This window comes from Rhinopithecus bieti, unplaced genomic scaffold (assembly GCF_001698545.2).
Source record: "Rhinopithecus bieti isolate Rb0 unplaced genomic scaffold, ASM169854v2 scaffold_15087, whole genome shotgun sequence".
Taxonomy (NCBI): domain Eukaryota; kingdom Metazoa; phylum Chordata; class Mammalia; order Primates; family Cercopithecidae; genus Rhinopithecus; species Rhinopithecus bieti.
The window spans coordinates 3,547,528-3,574,246 of NW_016808547.1; the positions used below are offsets into that span (position 1 = coordinate 3,547,528).

The 26,719-nt window shown below is 40.4% G+C and overlaps 1 protein-coding gene across 2 annotated transcripts; it reads right to left on the reverse strand.

Moving 5' to 3' along the window:
- On the reverse strand, positions 1 to 26,719 carry MORF4L1 (mortality factor 4 like 1). Of its 2 annotated transcripts, XM_017886834.1 has the most exons (12): positions 26,438 to 26,719; positions 20,659 to 20,705; positions 18,046 to 18,113; positions 11,677 to 11,763; positions 10,558 to 10,638; positions 6,207 to 6,232; positions 5,634 to 5,722; positions 4,882 to 4,983; positions 3,561 to 3,649; positions 2,963 to 3,135; positions 2,271 to 2,355; positions 1 to 210 (listed from the first exon to the last, which is right to left on the reverse strand). In XM_017886834.1, the coding sequence occupies exons 1-12, from the start codon at positions 26,475 to 26,477 to the stop codon at positions 126 to 128; spliced, it is 972 nt and encodes a 323-aa protein (XP_017742323.1). In that variant the 5' UTR covers positions 26,478 to 26,719; the 3' UTR covers positions 1 to 125. The 2 variants fall into 2 exon arrangements, with proteins under 2 accessions (XP_017742323.1, XP_017742324.1); XM_017886835.1 differs by lacking the exons at positions 18,046 to 18,113; positions 20,659 to 20,705; positions 26,438 to 26,719 and adding an exon at positions 12,806 to 12,872 and having other exon boundaries at positions 29 to 210.

Sequence of the window (26,719 nt, forward strand, 5' to 3'; positions counted from 1 at the left end):
TCAATTGTTATACAACAAATAACATAACTTACAAAGCACAATCGTATTTGATAACAGAGTATAAGACTAAGACAAAAAATGCAGAAGTTTACGGAGATCCAAACATAACCGAGTGAGAGTGCCTCTCACACAGCTTTCCGATGGTACTCAGGAGGAGCCACTTCGTAATCGCTGGCACTAAACAAAGTTGCAGAATTCTTTGCCAGGTACCTAAAAATAAAATATTCATTACAAAAATTTTTTAAAGTCATTATCTTGATCCAAATTTCTTCCTATATATTATATACGTAAGCCACAGAAAACACTTCCCTAAAATACATTAAACCAGACATTCTCTCACAATAAAACCACACATAATGACAATTCAGGTAAATAAGGTTCTATAATAAACAATACTATGCATATACAAAGGAATGAACTCTGGAATTACTCCCCTATTTCTAAACAGGAAAGAACAGTTATGTCTTCAGAATACCAGCCTGGGAGTCTGAACTATCTTTAAGAAACAATTAACCTATTACACGACAGCATTACCCTAAAAGAACATCTAGATATTTTCTTTAAAAAAAATCGTATCAGCCGGGAGTGGTGGCTCATGCTTGTAATCCTAGCACTTCGGGACGCCAAGGCAGGCCGATCACCTGAGGTTGAGAGTTCAAGACCAGCCTGACCAACGTGGAGAATCCTCGTCTCTACTAAAGACACAAAATTAGCACATGGTGGCGCATGCCTGTAATCCCAGCTACTTGGGGGGCTGAGGCAGGAGAATTGCTTAAACCTGGAGGCAGAGGTTGTGGTGAGCTGAGATCACGCCATTGTAGTCCAGCATGGACAAGCGCGAAACTCCACCTCAAAAAAAAAAAAAAAAAAGAAGAAGAAAAAAGTCGTATCAGGCCAAGAGTGGTTGCTTACACCTGTAATCACAGCACTTTGGGGGGCCGAGGCAGAAAAATTTGAGGCCAGGAGTTCACGACCAGTCTGGCAAACATGGCAAAACCCCGTCTCTACTAAAAATACAAACATTAGTCAGGCATGGTGGTATACACCTGTAATCCCAGCTACTTGGGAGGCTGAGGCACGAGAATCGCTTGAACCCAGGAGGCAGAGGTTGCAGTGAGCCGTGATTGCCATCACTGCACTCCAGCCTGGGCAACAGAGCAAGACTCCATCTCTAAATGAATAAACTTTAAAAAAAAAAAAAAATTATATAAAAGAGAAGGTGAAATGTCAAGTAGTACAGCACATTCCATAAAGAAGGTATTTATCATTAGTAAAGCAAAGACAATAAATTTTGCCTAGATTCTCAAGTCCACGTTGCAGTTTTAAATTTACTCTAAAACGATTGTAATGAGAAAATTCATATACAGAAATATACAAAGTAGAAACTGAAAACTCCCACCCTTCCTCCCAACACCACACCCAAGAAATAATCCAGTATTAACTAAGATCCACATCGGAAAGCCAGATCTTATGCAAAGATTAAAATAATGTTTCTCTACAAGTAAGAATTACACCATACTCCTCTACCACAACTTGGCTGTTTTACAATTGAAAACACAGACATCTTTATCAGTATGTTTAGAATGACCTCATCCTTTTAATTAAGTTCTTGTTTCAAATTCTTCACTATTATAAAATGCCCTCCAAAACTAGTAGAAACCAGGATTGCCCTTTTCTCCATTTCTTCAAACATTTAAACCTTAGCCAATCTGACAAGTGCTACTTTACTGACAGTTTATACTTGTATCATTATTTTTGACATATTTTTAATGGTCCTTTGTGCTGCCATGGCTGTAAACTTCCTGTCCTACTTTTCACTGGTTTGTTCATTTCTTACCAAAGAACTCTGTGTATTAAAGGTACCAGCCATTTATCATAAATGGAACACTACAGAACTATGAAAATATTACATTTGTCCTCTCATTATCTTAACAATTTTAAACTTCAGATTCATCTAGAATTTTGGTACACGTGTGATGTTTAGTACATGACATCACACAAAGTGTGGCTTTGTTTTCTTCCAAACTGTCAGCTGTCTTATCACCATCTACCAGACTCCACTGCTTTCCCCTACTGCACCAATAGGCCATCCATATACCATCTGTCATTTCTGAGACTCCAATATATTTGCACTTATTTATACTGCTCCATTACGGTCTATCTATGCCTGTACCAATACAATGTTTAATGTTTTAGCCTCTATACTGCCAATCCCTCCCATTACACACTAATTTTCAAATTCATGTTTATAATTTCAAGCACAGACTTACTTTAGGAAATCGTGAAGATAATTGAGTAATAAAGCAAGGCTCTTCTCATCCAGAGGTGTATAGGCCAACATTGCTCCAATTCGTACTGTTTAAACAACAGAATTTATCCAAAATTACATCCAAGGCAGGAGCACTACAACCATGTACTTTAATTATGTGAGCAAACACCACCAATTCCTTTAAAATGATTTTAGGCCAGGCGTGGTGATTCACGCCTATAATCCCAACACTTTGGGAGGCCAAGGTAGGCAGATCACTTGAGGTCAGGAATTCGAGACCACCCTGGCCAACGTGGTGAAACCCCATTGCTACTGAAAATACAAAAATTACCACAGGTGTGGTGGTTCACGCCTGTAATCCCAGCTACTTGGGAGTCTGAGGCAGGAGAACTGCTTGAACCCAGGAGGCGGAGATTGCAGTAAGCAGATCGCACCACTGCACTCTAGCCTGGGCAACAGAGTGAGACTCTGTCTCAAAAAAAAATTATAATAAAATAAAAATAAAATAAATAAAGTAAAATATATGATTTTTGAAACCCCTGCTCCCAAAGAGATTTTGCTATTTAACATTCTAGACAAAAGTTCACATTAAAATAGAGTCATGTTTTGGAAAGTGAATTATTTTACCTCTTACTCATTTAGGGAAAACCCCTCCAAAAAATAAAATCCATTATTTTCCACATGGAATATTACCAAATAATCTGAGGAGATGTGGCGCTCCATACACCTGGGACATGGGTGCATCGGGATGATCTGCAAGAATTTCGGCATACTGTGGTCTCTCAAATTTGTAGAGTAGCTGGGTGCCCAACATTACATTGAAGTATTCTTTTATCCCTGCCACAACTTCATTAACCGCATACTCCCTGATAAATGAACAAAAATATTCCAAAACTGGTCAATGAAAAGAACTGAGATACAGAATAATTCAACCAATTTAAAGAATTAAAAGCTGAGCTAGTAACAATGAACCATAGCTGAGATGTTTTAAAAGGGCATATGAAAGCAGGGTTTGATAAACTAAAGCAATTAAGATGATTCTTACATTTTCACATGGTTAAATTTTAAATGGTTATAGAAAATACCTACATGATAGCTTAAATTTTGCCTAAAAATATTTACTATCTGGCCCTTTAAGAAAAAGTCAGCCGGCCAATTCCTGTGTCAAAGCAGTGAAATTCTATTTTGCTAGTTTCTGGTGGTACTGGTTCGGAGTCAGTACAAGTTTCGGATGACTTATTTAGAAACTTTTCAAATGTCTTTGAGTGTATCTGAAAATGTATATTCTTACTTATTATCTGTGTTTCCACGAGATTTCTTGTAATTTGCATAATCCTCAAGAATGGAATCCACATTCTTCTTGGCAGGAAGATAAAAGAGCTATGAAGACAAAAACACGCTTAAATATACGTACTCTCTTTTTTAAAGAAAATTATACCAGGCAAGTTTTATACAAAGATCAGGTAACAGTATTTCAAATTAAGAAATATTCAGCACTTAAAACATGGATAATGTAGCTGAGAAACTAAAAATTTAATTATAGACAGTTCCCAACTTACAACGGTTTGACTTAATCTTCCAACTCTCTGCTGGGTTTATTGGGATGTAACCCCATTGTAAGTTATGGGGCATCTATATATTTAAACAGCCAAATGTGGCTAATGAGACTCTACTGGACAGAACAGCAAAACTTTTAAAAACGTCAATCTGTTAGACACACAACAGACATGAATGTGCCTTTGTGGTATTACCAAGTCATCATTTACTGTTATGCATATTATTTGCTAGACCTAGTCTAAAGCATTAAAATAATTATCTTTTCATCCTCTCATCAGCATTGTCAAATAGGAACTATTATTCCATTAAATGCAGAAACAAAAGCACAAAAAGGCTAAGAAACTTGTCCAAGCTCACAAATAATAAGTGATACAGCCATGGCTTCCATCTTCGCAGTTTAGCTGTAATTGCATAATCCTCCAAAGGATTCAAATCCAGAAAAACTGTATCCACATACAGACTGATATGTCTCTTAAGTCTCATAATCCTCAAGCAGTCCCTAATCATCTCCCCCCACTATCCCTAACCCTACCTATGCCATTTGTTTAAACAGCTTCGTTTGTCCAAAAAATTCTCAATTATAGAGTTCAATGATTGATAAACATGTTGCTCCATTAAACATCTTATTTCCTGCAAACTAATAATAGACTCAGGCGCTTAATAAGATTCAGGTTCTTTTCAGGGTCATGAACACCTTGCAGGTAGTGGTGTGTGCTTTCTATGTCCTACCATTAGCAATGACAATAAGACAGTAAACACATGCTTCTTTGCCTTTACGCATTTTCAGAACGAGTTCCTGCCGTAGCAATCTCCAAAAACGAGTTATTTCCACCTTTATCATTATAAACTCATAAAATGTATATGTGAACTTTTATTCTTCTCCAAGTTATTCTTTCTGGTAGTAGTTCTAAAATGTTCAGCCTCTAAATTACAGTATTATTTTATCAGTCGTACCTTAATAATTCAAGTCAATATAACATTTTCCTTTAAAAACTTTTTTTTGCTAGCAAGAATGTATTATACAGCTTAACAATCTGGGTAGCTTTTCAGGTTACCTGTTTTTGCCTGGTAATTAAGTCCCAGTCATCAACAAGCCACGGTTTTAGCTCTTCAGGAATCTTTACTTTAACTTCAACTCTGTTCATGAATGTTTCCTCCTAAATAGAAATAGGAAGAGTATTAAAAACCTAACCTTTCTTGCTAAAGCTAAATACCAAACATGGAAGGGAGCTGACTTTTAGAAGCACTAGGGATAAATTCTTAAAGTAGCCAACCACACATACAGCTGTACTGTCATTTTTAAAAATCGTAAATGAAAAAGACCATACATAGTTTGCTGTTGGGAGAAAAGAATCTGACCCAAACTATAGTCTATTTAGTGCATTTTCTTGTAAAGGTAAAAATTCTTCAGTAAGGTTCCTCTTGTTCAGGAAATGAAACACACTGACTTGATATATTTTAACTTAATATTTTCTTATTTACCATCGATATCAAAACAACTATTCCAAACACAACTATCTTAAAGGTACATCTTTAACTCATAAAAATATATATCTAACACCAAAGAAATAGTCTTGTAGGTGAAGCTTACACAACAAATGATGATTAACTGAGTAGGTAAATCGAGAGCTACAGGTGAAATAAAGATGTACAGAAACATATCCTTTACCCCTAAAAGAGAAAATGTTTAATTTCAAGAATTAACCATGTAAGCAAATCTTGTAGAGAATCAAAGCTCCCATGGTTATGTCATGTAACTGAGACTAAAAATCCTAACATGCTACTCATAAACTCAAGAAAAACTCACATTTTCAACAGTAGGATCTACCCGGGCCCTTTTCTTCCGAGGAGGCTGAGGGGTCTCACTGGTACTGCCACCATCTCCATTTCCAGGTGCTGTAAATGTTGGGGGGGAGGAGTCTCATTTTAGCTAATTTAACAAATTCTATAAGGAAAACAGTCTTTTGACGCATTATCCCTTTTCATTATATTATTTCTCCATTACACAGCTGTTACCTGAATCTAAGTTAAAGAATCATATTCCCACCAAAAATACAACTTTCATGAAGAGCTCTACCAAACATTTAGTGTAGGCAACATTTAGTATCATCATCGTCCATTTATTTATAAATGTTATCTTCTCAGTGGGAGTCATTAAGACTAAAGCAGATGAAAATAAATGCTCACAAGTTTCTCCTTGGTAAAAAAAGGTCTCTGCCACCATGTACCTATTTTATAACACTGCTGTGAGACACCTATTTGAGATAATCAATAAATATAAGCCTACTCCAAAATTTCATAGCTTTCAAAATAGTCTAACTAAAAATGTCAATGTTATAAAGGTAACATAAATTAACGTTAAGAAAGTTAATATTCTTACTTTTCTGTTTGTTCTTTTTTGTTTTCCTAAAAGAAGAGAAAAGAAGAAAATAATTATTTCCAGTAAAACTGCCTTTGTTTCAACTCCCTTTATCAGGGTTAAGTTCACAGAGAAATACTAACTTGGATAAAAGATCAGGTGGTAAATATGTGTCCTACTCAGACACAAGGATTTTTATTAACAATTGGTTAAATTCCCATCTCTCTTCACATAATAGAAAAAAAATTAACCAAGCCAGGCGCAGTGGCACATGCCTGTAATCCCAGCATTTTGGGAAGTGAAGGGGGGTGGATCTCTTGAGCTCAAAATTCGAGACCAGCCTGGGCAACATAGCAAATCTTGTTCTCTATAAAAAATACAAAAATTAACTGGGCATAGTGGCAAGCGCCTATAGTCCCAGTTACTTGGGAAGCTGAGGTGAGAGGATCGCTTGAGCCCAGGAGGCCAAAGCTGCAGTGAGCCGAGATTGCACCACTGCACTCCAGTCTTGGTGACAGAGTGAGACCCTGTCTTAGAGACAAAAAAACAGAAAAGCAAACCAAGAACACTTTAGTAAACAACTTCGTTCTTCCAAGGTTATATTAATGTATGTTATAGTATACACTACATTATTAGACCCACCAAAAAAAAGTGTCAAAGGTTAAAATTTTTTTCCAATTATTTTTGTTCCCCAAAATATTAATTTTTAGATTTGTGTATTTCTTTTGTTGTTGGGTTTTTTTGTTTTGTTTTGTTTTTGAGACAGTCTGTTGACCAGACTGGGGTACAGTGGTGCAATCACGACTCAATGCAGCCTTGACCTTCTGGGCACCAGCAATCTTCCCATCTCAGCCTCCCAGGTAGCTACAATCGTAGGCACACACGAACATGCTGGGTGAATTTTTGTTTTTATTTTTTATTTTGCAGAGACAGGAGTCTCTAGTACCATATTGCCCAGGCTTGTATACTTCTTAAGTACCAATCTGTTATTCTATTCTCACTGGTCCAAACTTTGTTTCACTTTATTTCTTCTCTAAATTATGTTCCCTCCTGTTCAATACTACGCACTCCATAATCCCACATTTAGGACAACACTTAAGTCTCCCCATCTTGATTATCATCTCTAACAGCAACTTAACTCATGTCTACTTACATACTGCCAAATGGTAAATTGCTAATTTTGCTTTCTTATTTTATTTATTTATTTATTTGAGAAGGAGTTTTTTTTTTTTTTTTTTTTGAGACAGAATCTCGCTCTGTCACCCAAGCTGGAGTGCACTGGCCAGATCTCAGCTCACTGCAAGCTCCGCCTCCCAGGTTCACGCCATTCTCCTGCCTCAGCCTCCCGAGTAGCTGGGACTACAGGCGCCCGCCACCTCGCCCGGCTAGTTTTTTGTATTTAGTAGAGACGGGGTTTCACCGTGTTAGCCAGGATGGTCTCGATCTCCTGACCTTGTGATCCGCCCGCCTCGGCCTCCCAAAGTGCTGGGATTACAGGCTTGAGCCACCGGCGCCCGGCCGAGAAGGAGTTTTGCTCTGTCTGTTGGGTGATCTCGGCTCACTGCAACCTCCTCCTCCCGGGTTCAAGCAATTCTCCTGCCTCAGCCTCCCAAGTAGCCGGGTTTATAGGCACCCACCACCACTCCCAGCTAATTTTTGTATTTTAATAGAGATGCGATTTCACCATGTTGGTCAGGCTGGTCTCAAACTCCTGACCTCAAGTGATTCGCCTACCTCGGCCTTCCAAAATGCTGCTATTACAGGCGTGTGCCACCATGCCTGGCCTAATTTTGCTTTTTTACATTATTATTTCTAGACCACAAGGGAAACAGTTTATAAAGCCCATGATTATGGATTACTTTCAATGGAAAAATATGTTAATAATATCTGGCTTTTTTTATTTTCTGTAGCTTTAAATAATACTTATAAATGTTCTTAATTAAACATATTCATTTAATTTAGGTCTAAAGGTTTGACAATTAAAATTAACTTATGTTTGGATATAAACACAAAAATCTGGCCAAACTGAAGTACAGGTTTTCTCTGTTAGTTTTGTAAAAATCTGTTGGACTGTATTTCTCGGACAAAGTCAACCATGAACTTTAGTCGCACATGTCAATATGTGGAGACCAAGGGAAACCAAGAGTCCTCACACTCAATCCTTTACCCATTCACTCTATAATATAAAACTAAAACATTGACAAGTGATCTCAACTCTAAAGTAAAAGATCTATAAAATATACAGGTTCAGCATCCCCAAGCCAAAATGCTCCAAAAATCCCAATTTTCTGAGCCAACATGACATTCAAAGGAAATGCTCATTGGAGCATTTTGGATTTTGTATTTGGGATGTTCAACAGGTAAGTATAACGCAACCATTTCAAAATCCAAAAAAAGTCTGAAATATGAAACACTTCTGGTCCAAAACACTTCACATAAGGGATATTCAACCCATACACTTCAATAAGTCCCAGTAGTAAGAGCCTGACATTCAGGTTTCAAACGTTTAGACTCAGGTTCCTTCAAAAGACTCAGAAGCCAATTTGAAGAGGCTTCTACTGTCCAAGAATGGGAAATTTGAATTTTAAAGCTTTACTTCATATATTTACTCAGCCATTATTTTTGTAGTTGAAACTGCACAATACTGTATTCAAATGCAAATAACTTATGGGCATACTACCACTTGAATTTCTATATAACTTAGCACAGTGATAAAGAATTAGTTATAAACTATTGCTTTGATAAAAATATCTTTTCTAAGTAAAGAGAATTGTTGCCTTTTAAGATATAATTACTATTAAATCTTAATACTACACTCCAGTTTTACAAAGAACCAGATCATGAAAACATGTTACCACTTAATAAAACTATGAGCAATCCTCAAACAGTAACACACTTACTCCTTGCCAAACCAATTATCTTCTCACCAAAAGAGTAAAAAAAAAAAGTTTCAAACATCTCCAAATGCATTAAATGCCAAATACCTTCATTAGTAACACCTTTTTTTAAGAGGCTAGAATGCAGTGGTGCAATCATAGATCACTGCAGCCCAGAACTCCTGGCCTCAAGTAATCCCTCCTCCCTCAGCCTCCCAAAGCACTGGGCATAGCAACACCTTACTTTTAAGTAGAAAAGTCAGATCAGTAAGTCTGGTAAGAAATAAAATGGCCTCTTAATAAAATTATAATCTTTGTTTTATTATTAACAAATACTTAAGAATACTTAGTAAGTTACCACTCTTGTCATCCACTTTCAGGTACATCAGCTTTTTTTTTTCTTTTTTTAAGACAGGGTCTCACTCAGTTGCCAAGACTAAAGTGCAGCCTTGACCTCCTGGACTCAAGTGATCCTCACATATCGGCTTCCTGAATAAGTGGGACTACGATCATGTGCCACCACCCCCCGGGCTAATTTTTTTATTTTTCTGTAGAACCAGGGGCTCCCGATGCTGCCCAAGTTGGTCTCAAACTCCTGGGCTCAAATCATCCTCCTGCCTCAGCCTCCCAAAGTAGGGGAATTAGAGGTGTGAGCCACCACACCATCCTACACAAACTTTAAACATACAAAATGTATACATGCACATGACTTTCTCACTCTAGGCTTCTTATCAGATATTCTAAAATCTAGAGTTAACAAGAAGTAATGGTTTTGGGCCGGAAGCAGTGGCTCACGCCTATAATCCCAGCACTTTGGGAGGCCAAGGCAGGTGGATCACCTGAGGTCAGGAGGTCAGCCTGACCAACATGGTGAAACCCCATCTCTACTAAAAATACAAAAATCAGCCAGACGTGGTCGCGCATGCCTATAATCCCAGCTACCTGAGAGGCTGAGGCAGGAGAATCACTTGAACCCGGAGGCAGAGGTTGCAGTGAGCATAGATCATACCACTGCGCTCCAGCCTGGGCAACAAGAGCGAAACTGTCTCAAAAAACGCAAAGGTTTTCTTGGGGGTGAAGACGGGGAGGGCAGTTATTTGAAACCTTAACTTCTCACAAATTCTTACCATGGGTTTCACCAAAGTGGGAGTTAATTGGTATGTATTTTTAGCACTTGCCAGCACTTGCTTTTTATGTTTGAAAAGGCTTGCCAAAAATTATCTCAAAACTTATAACCACTAATACTATCTTTGTAAGAGAAAACGTTATACACACATATATTTATACACACAAGTTAAAGGGAGGGGGAACCTGCTGAGGAAAATTAAGCAATATGATTTTAAACTACTTTAATGACCTGATACCTGAGGAATAGGATTCTTACTGGTTCCGACAATGTTCCGAAAGTTTCAATTTTCAACACAGTCTAACACATAATGAGTATAAAATATTATCTTCACATATAGTATGCAAAATCAAAACAAAGAGCTTCTTACACTTCAACATTTTTCTGTTGCAGACCAGATGTCTTCTTTCCTGGGGCAGCCCCTCTCATCTTCCCCTCTGCATACTGCTCCCTTCAAAAATAATTTCAGTAATGTCAACATAAAATGAGCATTTACGTGAAAAAAAAAAATTATGTCAGCCTGATTCCATTAGGAATTTATATTCAAATTCTGGCACCAAGTTTTTAACAAGTTGGACAGGGATATTTCCAAAAAATCAAACAAAATACTCAAGAAAGAGAAAAAGGCTCAATTAAAATCAATGTAATAAAAAGTGACTGTAATAGACAGTTCTCATAGCACTGAAAATTCCATTTGCTTTGGAATTCACTAATCCCAATGTTTTATTTGTTCCCATTTTTTTTCTCTTTTCTGAGACAGAGTTTCGCTGTCGCTCAGGCTAGAATGCAGTGGCGCGATCTCCGCGCACTGCAAGCTCCGCCTCCCAGGTTCACGCCATTCTCCTGCCTCAGCCTCCCAAGTAGCTGGAACTACAAGGCGGCTGCCACCATGCCCAGCTAATTTTTTGTATTTTTAGTAGAGACAGGGTTTCACCGTGTTAGCCACGATGGTCTTGATCTCCTGACCTCGTAATCCACCCGCCTCAGCCTCCCAGAGTGCTGGGATTACAGGCATGAGCCACCGCGCCCAGCCATCATTTTAATTTTTTTAAATATACGTTTCAACTTTGAAATTACCCTATAGATTACATACAGTCTTTCAGGGTTCCTTTTCCTGTGCTTTCAGAGATGAAAAACAGAATAGGAAATGCCTCCTTTGCTTTCTTGTTTCCCCACCAAATTTGTCTTCCAGAGCCCCAAAAATAAGAAAGATGTTTACCAATGAGTTCACACCTATAGCAATTTCCAAAAACATTCTGCTGTTTTCTACCTAGATCTAAAGATAAGCTCAAGTAATGGCAGGTATGCTACTTCCTTTATCTAGAAATGGCCTGATTACTTGAAGTCAAAGCTGTAACACAGCAGCTGAGAGGTACCAGAAATTATTTTATAGGCAGGGCAGCCAACATGATCTCCATTGTTCATTCCATGCCCAAAAATTAATCTACAGGCATTTCTCCTTAATATTCAGTTCACAAAACAAACTTACTGATTGGCTTTTTGAAGTTCTCGCTGTTTCTGCAAATTGGTGTCCACGTATTTGAGTACTCTGCTCTCTGGAACCCACTCATCCCAACTGAAAAAGAGGAAAGTTAAAATTTAACTCAAAAATACTCTGTTCTCCAACTTATTTTCTGAGATCCAAGAGGCAAGACTGGATTTCTCTGAAATAATTTGATGAACTGGCACTACAAATACAGTCTCAACTAAAATGAAAATCTAAAGGAAGTCTGTTCTATAAAAGGAAAACTTTTATTTTCAAAAGCAGCATTCCAAATCTAAGCTGCCGGAGTCCAAAAGCAGATTATTCAAATCATTTTAGAAATGGCTTAAGAGTCTGGCACCTAATGTAACATTCACTAAGTGATTAGCCTTATGTTATCTTAAAGACTTTATTTGTCAAAAATAAAGCAGAGGAGTCAAAACTCAGTTATTTTAAAATCTCCGGACTGCTTCCCTCATGACAAAGTTCCACATAGCTTTTTGTGTTTTCATTTCATTATGAAATGAGAACAACAGTACTTATCTCAAAAAATTGTTATGAGAATACATGTAAAACACCTGAGAATCCCTGACACAAACAACACTAAAAGTATGTCAGAAACATATAAGGAAGTCTACAATACTCAAACACCAACCAGACTGGGACCTAGCCAAGTTTGTAAAGTATTAAAATGATTTGACACCATTCTTCACCTTCATTCAGTCACAAATGAACACACACTAACTTTCAAGGCTGATCAGAAAGCTGGCTTTCTAAATATTAGAAGGCAGAACCAACTCTCTTAAAAACATTAAGGCATTTTGGCACTTCAAAAAGCTTGTTCAAAACACAATTTCTGATTATGTTTTTTCACCAAAAATGGCAAACGAAAACAGTGTTATTTCTTAGGGAATGCTAAATTTTTTTGGGCAGTTAATCTTTTCTCCTGCTGATGGAGCTCCTTTAGTGACACAATTAGGTGTACTCTCAAGGTACCCAATTAAAAAAAAATTTAAGACCTTCTTTTGTTTAATGATTTCCCACCTCTGACCTCATATAATACAGCCAAAAGGAAAATAATAAAAAGCACTCCTGAACATGATTTCCTAGAGAAAATTTCAAAACATGCATTTACCTAGAGGTCAGGAGGGGTGGTGTACTGAGGGAGCTCCTTCAGGAACAGGAAAAAGGGCTACAATATCCTCACGTGTCTTCAATGATTTTTCAGAGCGCCTGGGCCTCACAGCACTTCTGATACAGACAGCATAGTACAAAGTAATCTCAGTGACCAGGTGCAGAATTTGGCTTCAGCTTTATTAAGATTCATTTACAAATGGAATATTTAAGTGTCTGTGTCAACAAATTCTAATGAGGTTTGAAAATTTAGAAATCTCAATCAAATCTAGTATGTTTTTGAAAAAAGATTAACTGAAGTTTAAGAAAATTCTAATTTGGGGATTAAGGTTTTGTTGTATGAATTTTAAAAAGTACCCCACACAAGCCATTTTCAAAATGAGATTTTTGAGATATTTGTGTGTGTGTGTGTGTGTGTGTGTGTGTGTGTGTGTGTATATATATATATTTTTTTTTTGAGACGGAATTGCACTCTTGTTGCCCAGGCTGGAGTGCAACGGTGCGATCTTGGCTCACCACAACCTCCACCTCCTAGGTTCAAGCAATTCTCCTGACTCAGCCTCCTGAGTAGCTGGGATTACGGGCATGCGCCACCACACCCGGTTAATTTTGTATTTTTAGTAGAGACGGGGTTTCTCCATGTTGGTCAGGCTTGTCTCAAACTCCCAACCTCAGGTGATCCGCCCACCTCAGCTTCCCAAAGTGCTGGGATTACAGGCGTGAGCCACCGTGCCTGGCCATGTATTTATATCTATTCCAACTCTCTCTAAATCAAAGGGAGTTAGCCAATTTTCAATTACAAGTTTCCATTTTAGAATGTTATAAACCCTTTCCCACTGATATAAAATGTATTTAAATAAGCACCTTGCTCTAAACACAAAGTTATTGCTAGAGTTTGCTTTATATGTAAAGAGCTGACAATCCTTGCTGAACCAAAGAAAAATGAAGTGGACATCTTTTGCTCTAAGGAACATCACTACTAGGATAATAACTGAAAGCCAAACACTCAGAAATTTTTACATGTAAGTCAAACATAAAAGAATTTCAGAATGTTTTCTTTTTTGTTAAGACAAAGTCTCACTCCAGGCTGGAGTGCAGTGGCATGATCTCGGCTCACTGCAACCTCCGCCTCCTGAATTCAAGCGACTCCCCTGTCTCAGCCTCCCAAGTAGCTGCGACTAAAGGTGCGCGCCACCACACCCAGCTAATTTTTGTATTCTTAGTAGAGATGGAGTTTCACCATGTTGGCCAGGCTGGTCTTGACTCCTGACCTCGTGATCCACCTGCCTAGATCTCCCAAAGTGCTGGGATTACAGGCCTGAGCCATCCCGCCCGGCAAGTTTTTTTTTTTTTTTTTTTTTTTGAGATGAATCTTGCTCTGTCACCCAGGCTGGAGTACAGTGGCATGATCTTGGTTCACTGCAACCTCTGCCTCCCAGGTTCAAGTGGTTCTTCTGCCTCAGCCTCCCGAGTAGCTGGGATTACAGGCATGAGCCACCACACCCGGCTAATTTTTGTACTTTTAGTAGAGACAGGGTTTCACCATGGTGGCCAGGCTGGTCTCGAACTCCTGACCTTGTGATCCGCCCACCTTGGCCTAACAAAGTGCTGGGATTACAGGCCTGAGCCACCACACCTGGCCCAAATTTCAGAATTTTCTAAAGATCATTTGCGAGTGCAATTCTCAAAGTTATAATGATCCATGGTAATAACTGAAGGCCACTCAGAAAATTTTATATATAGGTGAAGCATAAAAGAATTTCGTAATTTTCTTTTCTTTTTTTTTTTTTTTAAGACAGAGTCTCATTGTGTTGCCCAGGCTGATCTCGAACTCCTGACCTCAGGTGATCTGCCCACCTTGGCCTCCCCAAGTGCTGGGATTACAGGCGTGAGTCATCACACCCATCTAGAATTCCGTAATTTTCTAACGGTAACGTGACTACTTCCCAGAGTCACAATGATCCATGGACAGTACTTACACAGACTAAATACACAACACGCTAGGTATTTGAGTAACTCCTCCTCCTTTCAAAATGAATTTAAAGGTTTCTTTGAAGACTTCCTAAAGCTAAGATCATTCTTTCAATATTGCGTATATTTATCTACACGCCAAGTCAACCAAAGACATTTCTGATATATTCCTCAATACATCTACAAAGATGGTAACAAATCTAATATTTGATGCCATTTTTTCTTAACTTTCCCCAACAGTAATTAATATGTGTCAAATTAGTTGAGAACAAAAAAATCTACACAAACCTATCATTTCTTTGAGTTACTGGACTACAATACACCAGAGGAAAATTTTTCGAAGCAGTAAAATCAGAAAATACAAAGCATTTGGTATTTTCACAATTTGTGACAAGCTACAAATGCCTCTTAAAATCCAGTCTTTGCGCTGTACACATCTATGTGTGCAATTTTATACAGGGTATCTATTATATGTAAAAAAGAACTAAGCACAAAAGCTGTATTCACAGTTACTAAGGTGAAATTCTAAAATAATTTTTTAAGGTTTTTAAAAATATCTTCTTTATTCTATTATTTTTTCATAGTTTCCTTTACTTCGTTTCTTATGTGTTCAATCTTTTTTTTTTTTTTCCTGAGTCTCGCTCTGCAGCCTAGGCTGGAATACAGTGGTGCGATCTCAGCTCACTGCAATCTCCACCTCCCGGGTTCAAGCGATTCTCCTGCCTCAATCTCCTAACAGCTGGGACTATAGGCGTGTGCCACCACACCTGGCTAATTTTTTTTATTTTTAGTAGAGATGGGGTTTCACCATGTTGGCCAGGCTGGAGTCGAACTCCTGACCTCAAGTGATCCAACCACTTTGGCCTCCCAAAGTGCTGAGATTACAGACGTGAGTCACCACACCCAGCCTCAAACACTTCTTTATAATTTTTATTTGCTTAATTATAAGAGGGGTGTCTAGCTACGTTGCCCAGGCTGGCCTCAAACTCCTGGGCTCAACCTCAGCCTCCCAAGAAGCTAAAAGTATAGGTACCTCCATACTGGCTCTAAAACAATTCCTTTAAAATGCAGGAGGTGGAGAAGAGTAAGCCTAACCCATAAATTTGCTTTGTATTTTTCTTTTATATCCTTTATGGTCTTTCCCAGTCATAGTGTGCATAAAATTATTATCTTTCCTGTAGAGAAATGAGATTCTCCTAACACTCTCAACTTTATCTGGATATTGCCAGAATATCAACACATAAAATGTAAGTCTAATAAAGATTGAAATGCAGTTTTAGCAAGGCACTATTTAGTAATAAAAAGCTATGAGATACACTAGGAGTCACTATTTTCCTGTTTCCTAGATACTAGAATCCATTTAGTACTAAAAGCACAGTTTACTTCCACCAAGACAGTTTTCTCCGTTATTTTCCCAACTTCTCAATATTTAAAATACAAGTCCATGAGGCTGGAGTTACCTATCATTATTAGACATTACCTATCATTATTAGAAATAGATGTTATTGTTTCTTTTTAAAGGAGTCCAGGTCTTGCTCTGTTACTCAGGCTAGAGTGCAGTGGCACATCATAGTTCACTGCAGCCTCAAACTCCTGGGCTCAAATAATCCTCCTGCCTCAGCCTTCCAAGTAGCTGAGGCTACACGTGCGCACCACCACATCTCACTGATTATTAGAAATACTTTAATTATCATTAACTGGGAAAAAAACCCACAAGCTGTCAGGATGCACTTCTATGCATTTCAGATTTCTACCTTTCCACATTTATATTAATGGAAGTGAAACGTCTAATAAATTCTCAGCTGAAAACATCTGATATGTGAAAACAACTTCTAACAAAAGAAATAAAATTAACTGGGTTGGTCACCTAGATAGAGTACTAGATGAAACAAGACCAAAGTCACAGGGCCAGTGAACTTCACAGGGAAAAAAAAACTCCTTCCATAGTAACAGAATACTCATCAAATCAGATGGCACTGCTCCCATGGTAAACCAGGTACCAGAGCCTGAGTCAGGTGACACAAAGCTACTAGAGGGCAATTCCGCAAGAACAATACTAAATAGCAATGGCAGTGCTATCTTTGAAGGACAAAGCATCATTAATAAAATGTAAAATCTCCCATAATAAAAATTACAAGTCTTTTAATTACAATCACCAAATAGGAGAGTTGGGTAAATTTTTAGACAGGGTTATTTGTGAGGCCCAAGGAGAAAAGTCTCATCACTGAAAAAGAGCTCCACTGTATGGACATTCTAGAATGTGTTCAATCTATACCCACTGTCCATTCCTGGAAATAGATCAGTAACATCGGTGCTTTACATACACATACACACACACACACACACACACACACACACACACAGGCCGGGCACGGTGGCTCACACCTGTAATCCCAGCACTTTGGGAGGATCACCTGAGGTCAGGAGTTCAAAACCAGCCTGGCCAATGTGGTGAAACTCCGTCTCTACTAAAAACACAAAAAATTAGCTGGGCGTGGTGGTGGCTGCCTGTAACCCCAGCTACTCAGGAGGCTGAAGCAGGAGAATCGCTTGGAACCCAGGAGGCGGAGGTTGCAGTGAGCCAAGCTCACGCCATTGCACTCCAGCCCAGGCAAAAAAAAAGTGAAACTCCATCTCCAAAATAAAAAAAAAAGGCTTAACTCTTAGGGGTGAGAAATTAAGATTCTGTAATTGAATTTCTGTGTTAAATCTTGCTAAAAAGTGAGTCACATGAAGTCATTTTCTGTCAACAATAAATCGTGTTTCCGAAGTTCAGAAAATGGGTTAGTAAATTCTGTCTTTATTTCTCAATGAAGCAACCTTTATCCTTTCCCCTTTTCTAGACAGAAAACCCAACTGGTTTTTAGCACAGCTGCTTGAAATAACATATATAACCAATGTTTGTGGTAAGGCCAAAAAATTCAGGCCACCCTAAAAATGTACCAAAACCGGAAAAAAAAACAAAACAGAAACAAAACAGAAAAATGTGATTGCCACGTTCAACCAGAATAATTGGTTGACTATATGACTATTAGGTATTACACTAGCACATAATAAATATTCCCAAGAACCAAGTATATTTAAATTAAAATGGCTCAGTACCCTAATTTCCAATAGTTTTGTCACACTACAAATGATTCACCCTTGCTTCAATATGTACTATATTACATTAAAACTGCAGAAGAATTGAAAAGCATATGCTTGTTAAGCCAGTCCGTGACACAAGCTGTCTTGTTAAATATCAATAAAATTGTAAGATCTAATACTCACTTTTTATTCCAACCACTGTAATGTATAAAGTATTTCACTTGTTTGTCCTTTATGGCAACCTTTACACACTGAAATAAAAAAAAAATAATAATTCACTTAGAAATTTTTTAAAGAGACACTACCTTTTCAAATCATCCTTCAAAGACACTCTACACAAGCTTTATGGTGGCCTGAACAAAAGGACTGAGAACACTATTTAAGCTTGCAGAATACTCAAGTTACAAAACTGCAGATTAGTCACAAAGGTCCAACAAAGCTGAGAACCACAAGCATAAAAGGTCACCCTAAATCTTTAATCAATGGATTACAAAAGCCATCCAAGGACAGCTAAAGAAAGCTATGCTTGTGTTTTCTCAGTCTAATTAGCCAGGAGCTATATTTATTTCAAAAGCAAATTCCTCTAAAGCAAAGTCTTTAAACTATATTATAAAAGAACTTCATTGGCTTATGAAAGGCAGTAAACGGACCTGTTTGAGAAAAATTAAACAACTTGTAAAGCAATGAATTAAAACATTTCACATTTTCTTAAAAGCAGCCAGACAAAAGGAATTATTAGAAGCAAGTCATTAACTATGACAAGTGATGACTAACTGGATTTGGATTTAAAAGTCTTTAAGAGAAAACCAAAATAACCACAACAGTTTAATTTGTTTTGATAGCTTCAATTCAAAAATTGTTCACCAGAGTGTCAGCTGCCAGGAGAAAACTCAGCCAGTTTAGTAGAGTTTGCCAAACGTTGATACACAAAAAACAACATTCAGGGATAAAAATGATTAACAGGACACACAAATTTTTTTTTTTGGTAGAGACAGTCTTGCTATCTTGCCCAGACTGATCTCAAACTCCTGACCTCAAGAGATCCTCCTGCCTTGGCTCCCCAAAGCCCTGGGATGACAGGCTTGTAAGTCACAGCACCTGGCCATGAGCCGTAATTTAGCACTTACAAACTGTATAAACTTATAAACTGTATAAATCTTATCATTAAGATATATGTACATATACACATACTTAGAAATTCCTGACCATCTCCATACATCCAAATTCAGCCATTTTAGGATTTTTTTTTTAAGAGACAGTCTCCCGGCCGGGCGCGGTGGCTCAAGCCTGTAATCCTAGCACTTTGGGAGGCCGAGACGGGCGGATCACAAGGTCAGGAGATCGAGACCACCCTGGCTAATACGGTGAAACCCCGTCTCTACTAAAGAATACAAAAAACTAGCCGGGCGAGGTGGCGGGCGCCTGTAGTCCCAGCTACTTGGGAGGCTGAGGCAGGAGAATGGTGTAAACCCGGGAGGCGGAGCTTGCAGTGAGCTGAGATCCGGCCACTGCACTCCAGCCTGGGCGACAGAGCCAGACTCTGTCTCAAAAAAAAAAAAAAAAAAGACAGTCTCCCGCGGGGTGGTGGCTCATGCCTCTAATCCCAAAACTTTTGGGAGGCTGAGGTGGGTGGATCACAAGGTCAGGAGTTCAAGACCACCCTGGTCAACATAATGAAACCCCATCTCTACTGAAACTACAAAAATTAGCTGGGTGTGGTGACTGGCCCCTGTAATCCCAGCTACTCAAGAGGCTGAGGCAGGAGAACTGCTTCAACCCAGGAGGCAGAGGTCGCACCTCGGCACTCCAGCCTGGATGACAGAGCAATACTGTTGGGGGAGGGGGGGGCCGGGAGGGAGAGAGAAGAATCTTGCTTGGTTGCCCAGACTGGCCTTGAACTCCTGGGCTCAAGCAATCCTCTAGTCTCAGCCTTCTGAGTAGTTGAAACTACATGCATGTGCCACTGCGTTTGGCTCTTCAGAACTTTAAAAATACACTTCTGTGTATTTAGAACACAGGAAAAAAAAAAAGTAGTGAAAATAGCTAATATTTAGTCAGAATTGTCTGACACTTTATAATTAAGGCTATTTTCAGACACATATAGCATAAAACTATTCAAGAATTTACGCAGAAATTGCATAAACATACTGTTTTGTATTTTACAGGTTCATTTTTAGAGCTACAACTGTTTAAGGTATAGTCAAGTCTTAAATATTTTTACTAAAAAAGTTATCAGAAACAAAATACTACAACTTTTTTTGACTTTGGAATGCATTCTCCTGCTTACCTTCAGTTAAATGTAAAATCAGTTTTTATAACTGGAGCACACCCTGATACAAAAGGAGCCTCCCAGGATTCAAATTTTGACAGACAAACCAACAATCAAAAGTTAAATGTACTTATTTTTAATATTAGCTTTTACCTTTAACCTAATATAATTAGCTCAATGCTTACTCAGCATATATTTACTTTTAAAAGTAACTTGAGCAATGTTTTCTCACCAAGTCATTAACCATAAAATGCTATTTTTTCCCACAAACCATCTTCCCCTTCTAACACTCCCCTCAAATGCTACTTCCAGATTGGTAAGAAAAGCGGAAGAGAGTAGCCATGTTTTATTTGAGCCACTAAGCAAAACAATAAAAATCCCAGAAAGATGAATAAATTTATTAACTACGAACCTAAAACAGGCAACTCCCTTACTGAGGCAACAACAAAACACTGCACTTGTATATTAAACGGTCAGATCTAACCAGTAGTTTTGGCCAACTTCTCAACAGAAAACAAGTTTCATACCTTTGCTTCATAAAGAAGAGGCCCATGAAAGCACAGCACTCGCTCACCTGTAAAGGGAGAAAAAGTACTGGATTAATTGTAATTTCTTCTCATCTATAAGATGATTCACATCTTAGAGAGTCATCACACTATTATTAGGGTATTCCTAGCCAAATTAGGAAAAACGAGGACGGCTATATAGAGTACCACTTTGGCTCAAACTTCAACCATACCCTACAACAAAAACACCGTTGGTATCCGATGGTAAAACAAAACAATTTATTAGCAGGTCAATCTACTTAAATAATCAAATCATCTATCACCTGTCAAGCACATAGGTAGAATCTCCTGCAACGCTGTCAAGGTTGGTTGGTTTTAACTGTACATCTGAAAACACAGTTTTTTTAAAGATTTCCTCAACTGGTTTTCTAAGTTGAGGACCTTTATTCTCCACTTGTAACTCTGCTTCCAACCCTTTTACTCAGTAAAATATCCTACAAATTAAAATATCAATACGCATCAGAGATTGGCTGGATTAAGGGGTCTCACTATGTTCATTCCTCAAATGTGGAATGATGTTCTAGGTGCTAAGCTGCTTCAATGAACAAAGAAATGAGACAATAAAGCCTAAACCTTTGGCACTTAACAGTCTATGCTGAGCCTACTCAAGACTAAACAAAATGTCAGGACCTGGAAGTCTTGGAAGCAATTCTAGGCAGTACCTCAGATTACATTTGACTATAGCTGAAAGATTTTGCACACATTTTCAGTCCACTTGGTTTCAAGAGACCCACGGACAACTGAAATATCCAAGAATGTCAGCTCCTTTTTAGCTCTAAAATTAACAGAGCAGGCATGATGAGGTGGCTCACGCCTATAATCCCAGTACTTAGGGAAGCCGAGGTGGGTGGATCACCTGAGGTCAGGAGTTTGAGACCAGCCTGGCCAAGAGGAGAAACCCTATCTCTTCTAAAAGTACAAAAAATTAGCCAGGCATGGTGGTGTGTGCCTATAATCCCAGCTACTCAGGAGGCTGAGGCACGAGAATCACTTGAACCCAGGAGGTGGAGGTTGCAGTGAGCTAAGATCGCGCCACTGCACTTCAGCCTGGGTGAGAATGAGACTCCATCTCTCATATACATATACATACACACACACATATACACATATATACACACACATACACACATGTATATATACACATACACACACACACACACATATATGTATCACCTGGACGTGGGCGTGCACACCTGTAGTCCCAGCTACTCGGGAGGCTGAGACAGGAGAATTGCTTGAACCCAGGAGCTGGAGGTTGCAGTGAGCAGAGATCACACCACTGCACTCCAGCCTGGATGACAGAGCAAGACTCCGCCTCAAAAAAAAAATTAAAATTTGAAATATATTTTTAAACTATGTATTTTCAAGCCTCACCAGAGACCCATATTATAAGAATCTCCCAGAGCACGACCTATTAACTTTATTTAATCCTTGTAAGTAGTTCACTCTATAAAGAATCACTAGAGGCTGCTGGACCTACGCAAAGCATTTCTGCATTAAGGTGGAGATTGGAAAACAGTGAGATCAAAGACTTCTCCAACAGCCCAGGAACAAGAACTAAAATTTTAAACCATACTGCTAATAACAGCGCCAAAGATCAGATCAGATCTGTTTCCTAATTTCACTTTCCAGGTACATTTTAAAGGCACTCTGAAAATGGCCTACCATTTTTTTCCCCTTGGCTGCTGCTGCCAGAAAAAAGTGCACTGAAGCCGAGGTCCTCTGACCTCCATTCTAGCTACGAGGCTCTAGTATTCTGTTGAAAAAATACACAGCTAGCTGAGGAGTATGACCCAGGACAGCAAATGCTCCATCTCAAAAACAAAACAAAACAAAACAAAAAAGCATTTCCAATGGAAAACCAAGTCCAGTGCAAAGAAATCACTATGCCTTAAGAATTGCTTACAGAACATTCAAAAAAAAAACTTTTTACAAGTTTACGAGAATCATTAAAAACACTATTTCTCGGCCGGGCGCAGCGGCTCGCACCTGTAATCCCATAACTCTGGAAGGCAGAGGTAGGCTGATGACGAGGTCAGGAGATCGAGACCATTCTGGCCAACATGGTGAAACACCGTCTCTACTAAAAATACAAAAATTAGCTGGGTGCGGTGGCACGTGCCTGTAATCCCAGCTACTCAGAAGGCTGAGGCAGGAGAATCGCTTGAACCCAGGAGGCAGAGGCTGCAGTGACCCGAGACCAGCGCCACTGCATTCCAGCCTGGGCAACAGAGCAAGACTCTGTCTCAAAAAGAAAACAAAAGGCTACAAAAGGCTGGGCGCGGTGGGCCTCAGCCTGTAATCCCAGCACCTTTGGAGGCCCAGACCGGGCGGAATCACGAGGTCAGGAGATCGAGGACCCCTCCTGGCTAACACGGTGAACTCGTCTCTATAAAAAATACAAAAAAAACTAGCCGGGCAGGTGGCAGGGCGCCTGTATCTCCAGCTACTTGGAGGCTGAGGCAGGAAAATGGTGTAAACCCCGGGAAGTGAGCTTGCAGTGAGCTGAGATCCGCCACTGCACTCCAGCCTGGGGCGACAGAGCCAGACTCTGTCTCAAAAAAAAAAAAAAAAAAAGAAACAACAAAAACACACACACAAAACACTATTTCTCGCCACTCTTTTTCTACCATTACATTACTCTGGAGTTTTCAAGACGATTCTGTAGCACTCATAAATATTCTTTTCCCTTAGCAAGATAGTTCCCTGATCATCTTATAAATAAATAATTTTTTTTTTGAGATGGAGCTCCCTGTGGCCCAGCTGGAGTGCGATGGCACAATATCAGCCTAACTGCCACCCCTGCCCCCCGGGTTCAAGCGATCTCCTGCCTCAGCCTCCGAGTAGCTGGGATTCACAGCGCCCTCACCACGCCCTCTAATTTTTGTATTCTTTAGTAGGAGAACTGGGTTTCACCAGGTTGCCAGGCTTGGTCCCGAACCTCCTGACCTCAGTCTACCCAAAGTGCTGGATTAGAGGCGTGAGCCACCGCGCCCAGCCCACTGAAATCCGTTTTAAACGGTGGTTATACAATTCCATTTTAAACCACAAGTAGAAAACACACCTGAAAATAATGTTAACTACAGAACTCTCACACAGCTATTCAAACCTTACTTGGGGATACCCTGGTTCCTACTCTTCTCCAGTTACACCACTTTAAACAGCAACAAGGAATTCTCTGCTGCTATTCCCCTCTCACTAGAAACCCCTCAGAACTAAAGCGCTTCCCTTAAACAGCCTACCTTAGGCTGTTCCTACAGAAGCGATTAACTTTTTGTGCCTTGACAGCCTGAATAAGCCTACGAGCCCGAACGGTTTGCGAGGTGAGAGAGAGCATAAACACACAAGTAGTACAAAAGGAAACCAACTGTACCGAAACACCAAAACATTTTAAATGTCATGTTCTATGACTTACAGACAAACAAGACTTGGCTGCTCATCCAGTAACTACCCTAATTTGAAGAAACGAGAATGATTGATAACTGAAAAATCTTCCACAACTGTAATGCTGAGATATGAAAATACACTGAAAATACTAATGTGGCGTTTTTTCCCGGGGTTTGGGGGGAGGATTACACTGTTAACTGAAATAGTAAACTTGGGTAGATAGAAAAAAAAATGCTCCTCATTCAATATTCACGGCACCCTCTGAATTAATGCACTAACTACAGAATATCTGCTCTCAAAACGTCCTAGTAAAATAATGAATCCATAGGAGGTAGACGTCCACAGCTTCTCAAAGGTGGAAGAAGGTATTAAAAGTCACAACGCTGAGCGCGATGGCTCACGCCCCTATCCCCCCACCTTGTGGGAGGCCGAGGCGGGTGGATCGTTGCAGCCCAAGACTTTCAAGACAGCCTGGGGTTCATGAAATCCGTCTCTACCAAAAATACAAAACAAAAACAAAAAAAAACAGCCGGCGGCGGTGGTCAAGCCTTGTAATACCCAGCACTTTGGGAGGACCGAGAACGCGGCCGGATCACGAAGGTCAGGAAATCTGAGACCATCCTGGCGAACACGGTGAAGACCGCGTCTCTACTAAAAATACAAAAAACTAGCCCGGGCGAGGTGGCGGCGCCTCGTAGTCCCAGCTACGTCCGGGAGGCTGAGGCAGAGCACATGGTGAACCGCGAGGCGGAGCCTTGCGCAGTGAGCTGAGCACTCTGGCCACTGGCACTCCCCAGCCTGGTGACAGAGTGAGGCACTCCGTCTCAAAAAAAAAAAAAAAAAAAAAAAAACCCAAAGAAAAGAAAACCCCTAAGGAACAAAACTCAGCCGGGCGTGACCGCGCGCGTCTGTGATCCGAGCTACGTGGGAGGCTCGCTTTAGCCCGGGGGGCAGAGGTGAGCCGAGATACCATAACAGCACTCCAGCCTAGGTGACAGAGTGAGACATCGTCTCAAAAATATAAACAAAAAAGTCACTCATTAACAAAATACCCCTAAAACTCCCTTAAATATCCCCTAAGATTACAATACGCAGTACTACGGTTTGAGATTTTTGTCTCTAAAAGGAATTCTAATGCAAGTCTAAAAATCCCTAGAACAAAAATCGTACACATGGAGACACCGTATTTACGGTAACTAGCATAAATTTCCATAGCAATGAAAACGAATATTAGAGTGTTCCTCCTTTTCAACAGGATTTTACTTCCTTTTTAGCTATTAGACCTCCACCTTATTATACATAAATTGAAGCGTTGTGAAAATTTAAACAGCTGCCTTCCACTGGCAGTCTAACCTTAGCCAAAACTCACGTCAATCGAAAACCAATTAATAAAAATAAACTCAACATTCAAGTCACTGTTAAACACTGCAACTAATCAAACAATTACTGCATTTAAAAAATGACATCGAGACAACGGGACTTACAAATGCAAACGGCGTTAACACTGCATTCAGATCATTTTCATTTACTTTTTAAGAGCAACTGCAAAGCGAGAGCGCACTAACATTACCATAGGATCTTGGCACTGCGCCTAAGAACAGCAGAGTGAGGCCTCCAGGCAACATAAAGCGGAGGAAAACGCTCATCCCACTGATCCTTTTTTTTTTTTTTCTGTCCCCACCCACCACTCTGAGGTAAGCGAAGGGTCCCGGCAACCTTGCGGTCTTCGTGGAAGGGGGCGCTGCATCTGCCCTGAAGCTGCGCCTGCATACGGGGCAGAGACGCCGGCGGCCATGATGGCGCCACCATCTTGCAACGGCCATTTTACAACGCAGTTCTCCCGCCCCGTGGCGCCAAAGCCACCCCCATTCGCAGCTCCGAGTCTCCACCGAACGCGACCACCCCGGGGCTCCAGGAAGCACCTAACTGCCCGTCGTGGCTGCCCAAGCGGCCGGGCGCGCTGCAGGACCGCCAGAAACCACCGCTGCCCCTCCCCCCGCCGCCACATCACTTCCCCTAACCGCCGCCATGGCGCCCCGGTCGCCTCCCTACAATAGGCTGCTCTCTCCGCGCCCTCTTCCTCAGAACAATAACAAACACTTGACGAGGGTGTGCCACGCGCCAAACGCTCCCTCTCCCACTCTAACGGCTGCGTAGCACTCTCGCTTCACAAAGCGCTCACAATGACGCATCGGAATTGCCATCCGCAATGCGTTTTCCCCGCACAAAGCACTATCCGCCGCCTTCCCAGGGCGCACCCCGCGCCACCCCCGGCCCTCAAACCTCAACCACCTCGAGCCCGCCTCCATCTCCTGCGCCGTTAGGTGCCTTTTTCCCAAAGGCGCACACTCACCCTCCTGGAATTTAGGCTTCGGGTCCTGCTTCGGCGCCATTTATAAATGATTCGCCGCCTCCTCCTTCTCCCACCACCCCCGACTACCGCCCCCTACTCTCTACCCCACCCAACTCCGCGTCAGACGCGCCGTCAGGGACGGCCAGCTCTACATCCTGGGCCGGATTTGCCAGCGCCCGCAGACCTCACAGCAGCGCGACCCGCGCAGCCGCTGCTCCAGCCAACGACAACCCGCCGCGCCCGCGCCCCTGCGCCCGCGCCGCCCCGGGGCACGCCGGGACT

What these genes read in the sequence shown, in the direction of transcription:
- MORF4L1 (XM_017886834.1), bottom strand. Translation starts at nt 26,477, where the DNA reads ATGGCGCCGAAGCAGGACCCGAAGCCTAAATTCCAGGAGG. An exon ending in GAAGCCTAAATTCCAGGAGG is followed by an intron (nt 20,706 to 26,437) that starts GTGAGTGTGCGC and finishes CTCCCTTTACAG; the next exon opens with GTGAGCGAGTGCTGTGCTTT. An exon ending in AAAAAAGAACAAACAGAAAA is followed by an intron (nt 5,723 to 6,206) that starts GTAAGAATATTA and finishes CAACATTTACAG; the next exon opens with CACCTGGAAATGGAGATGGT.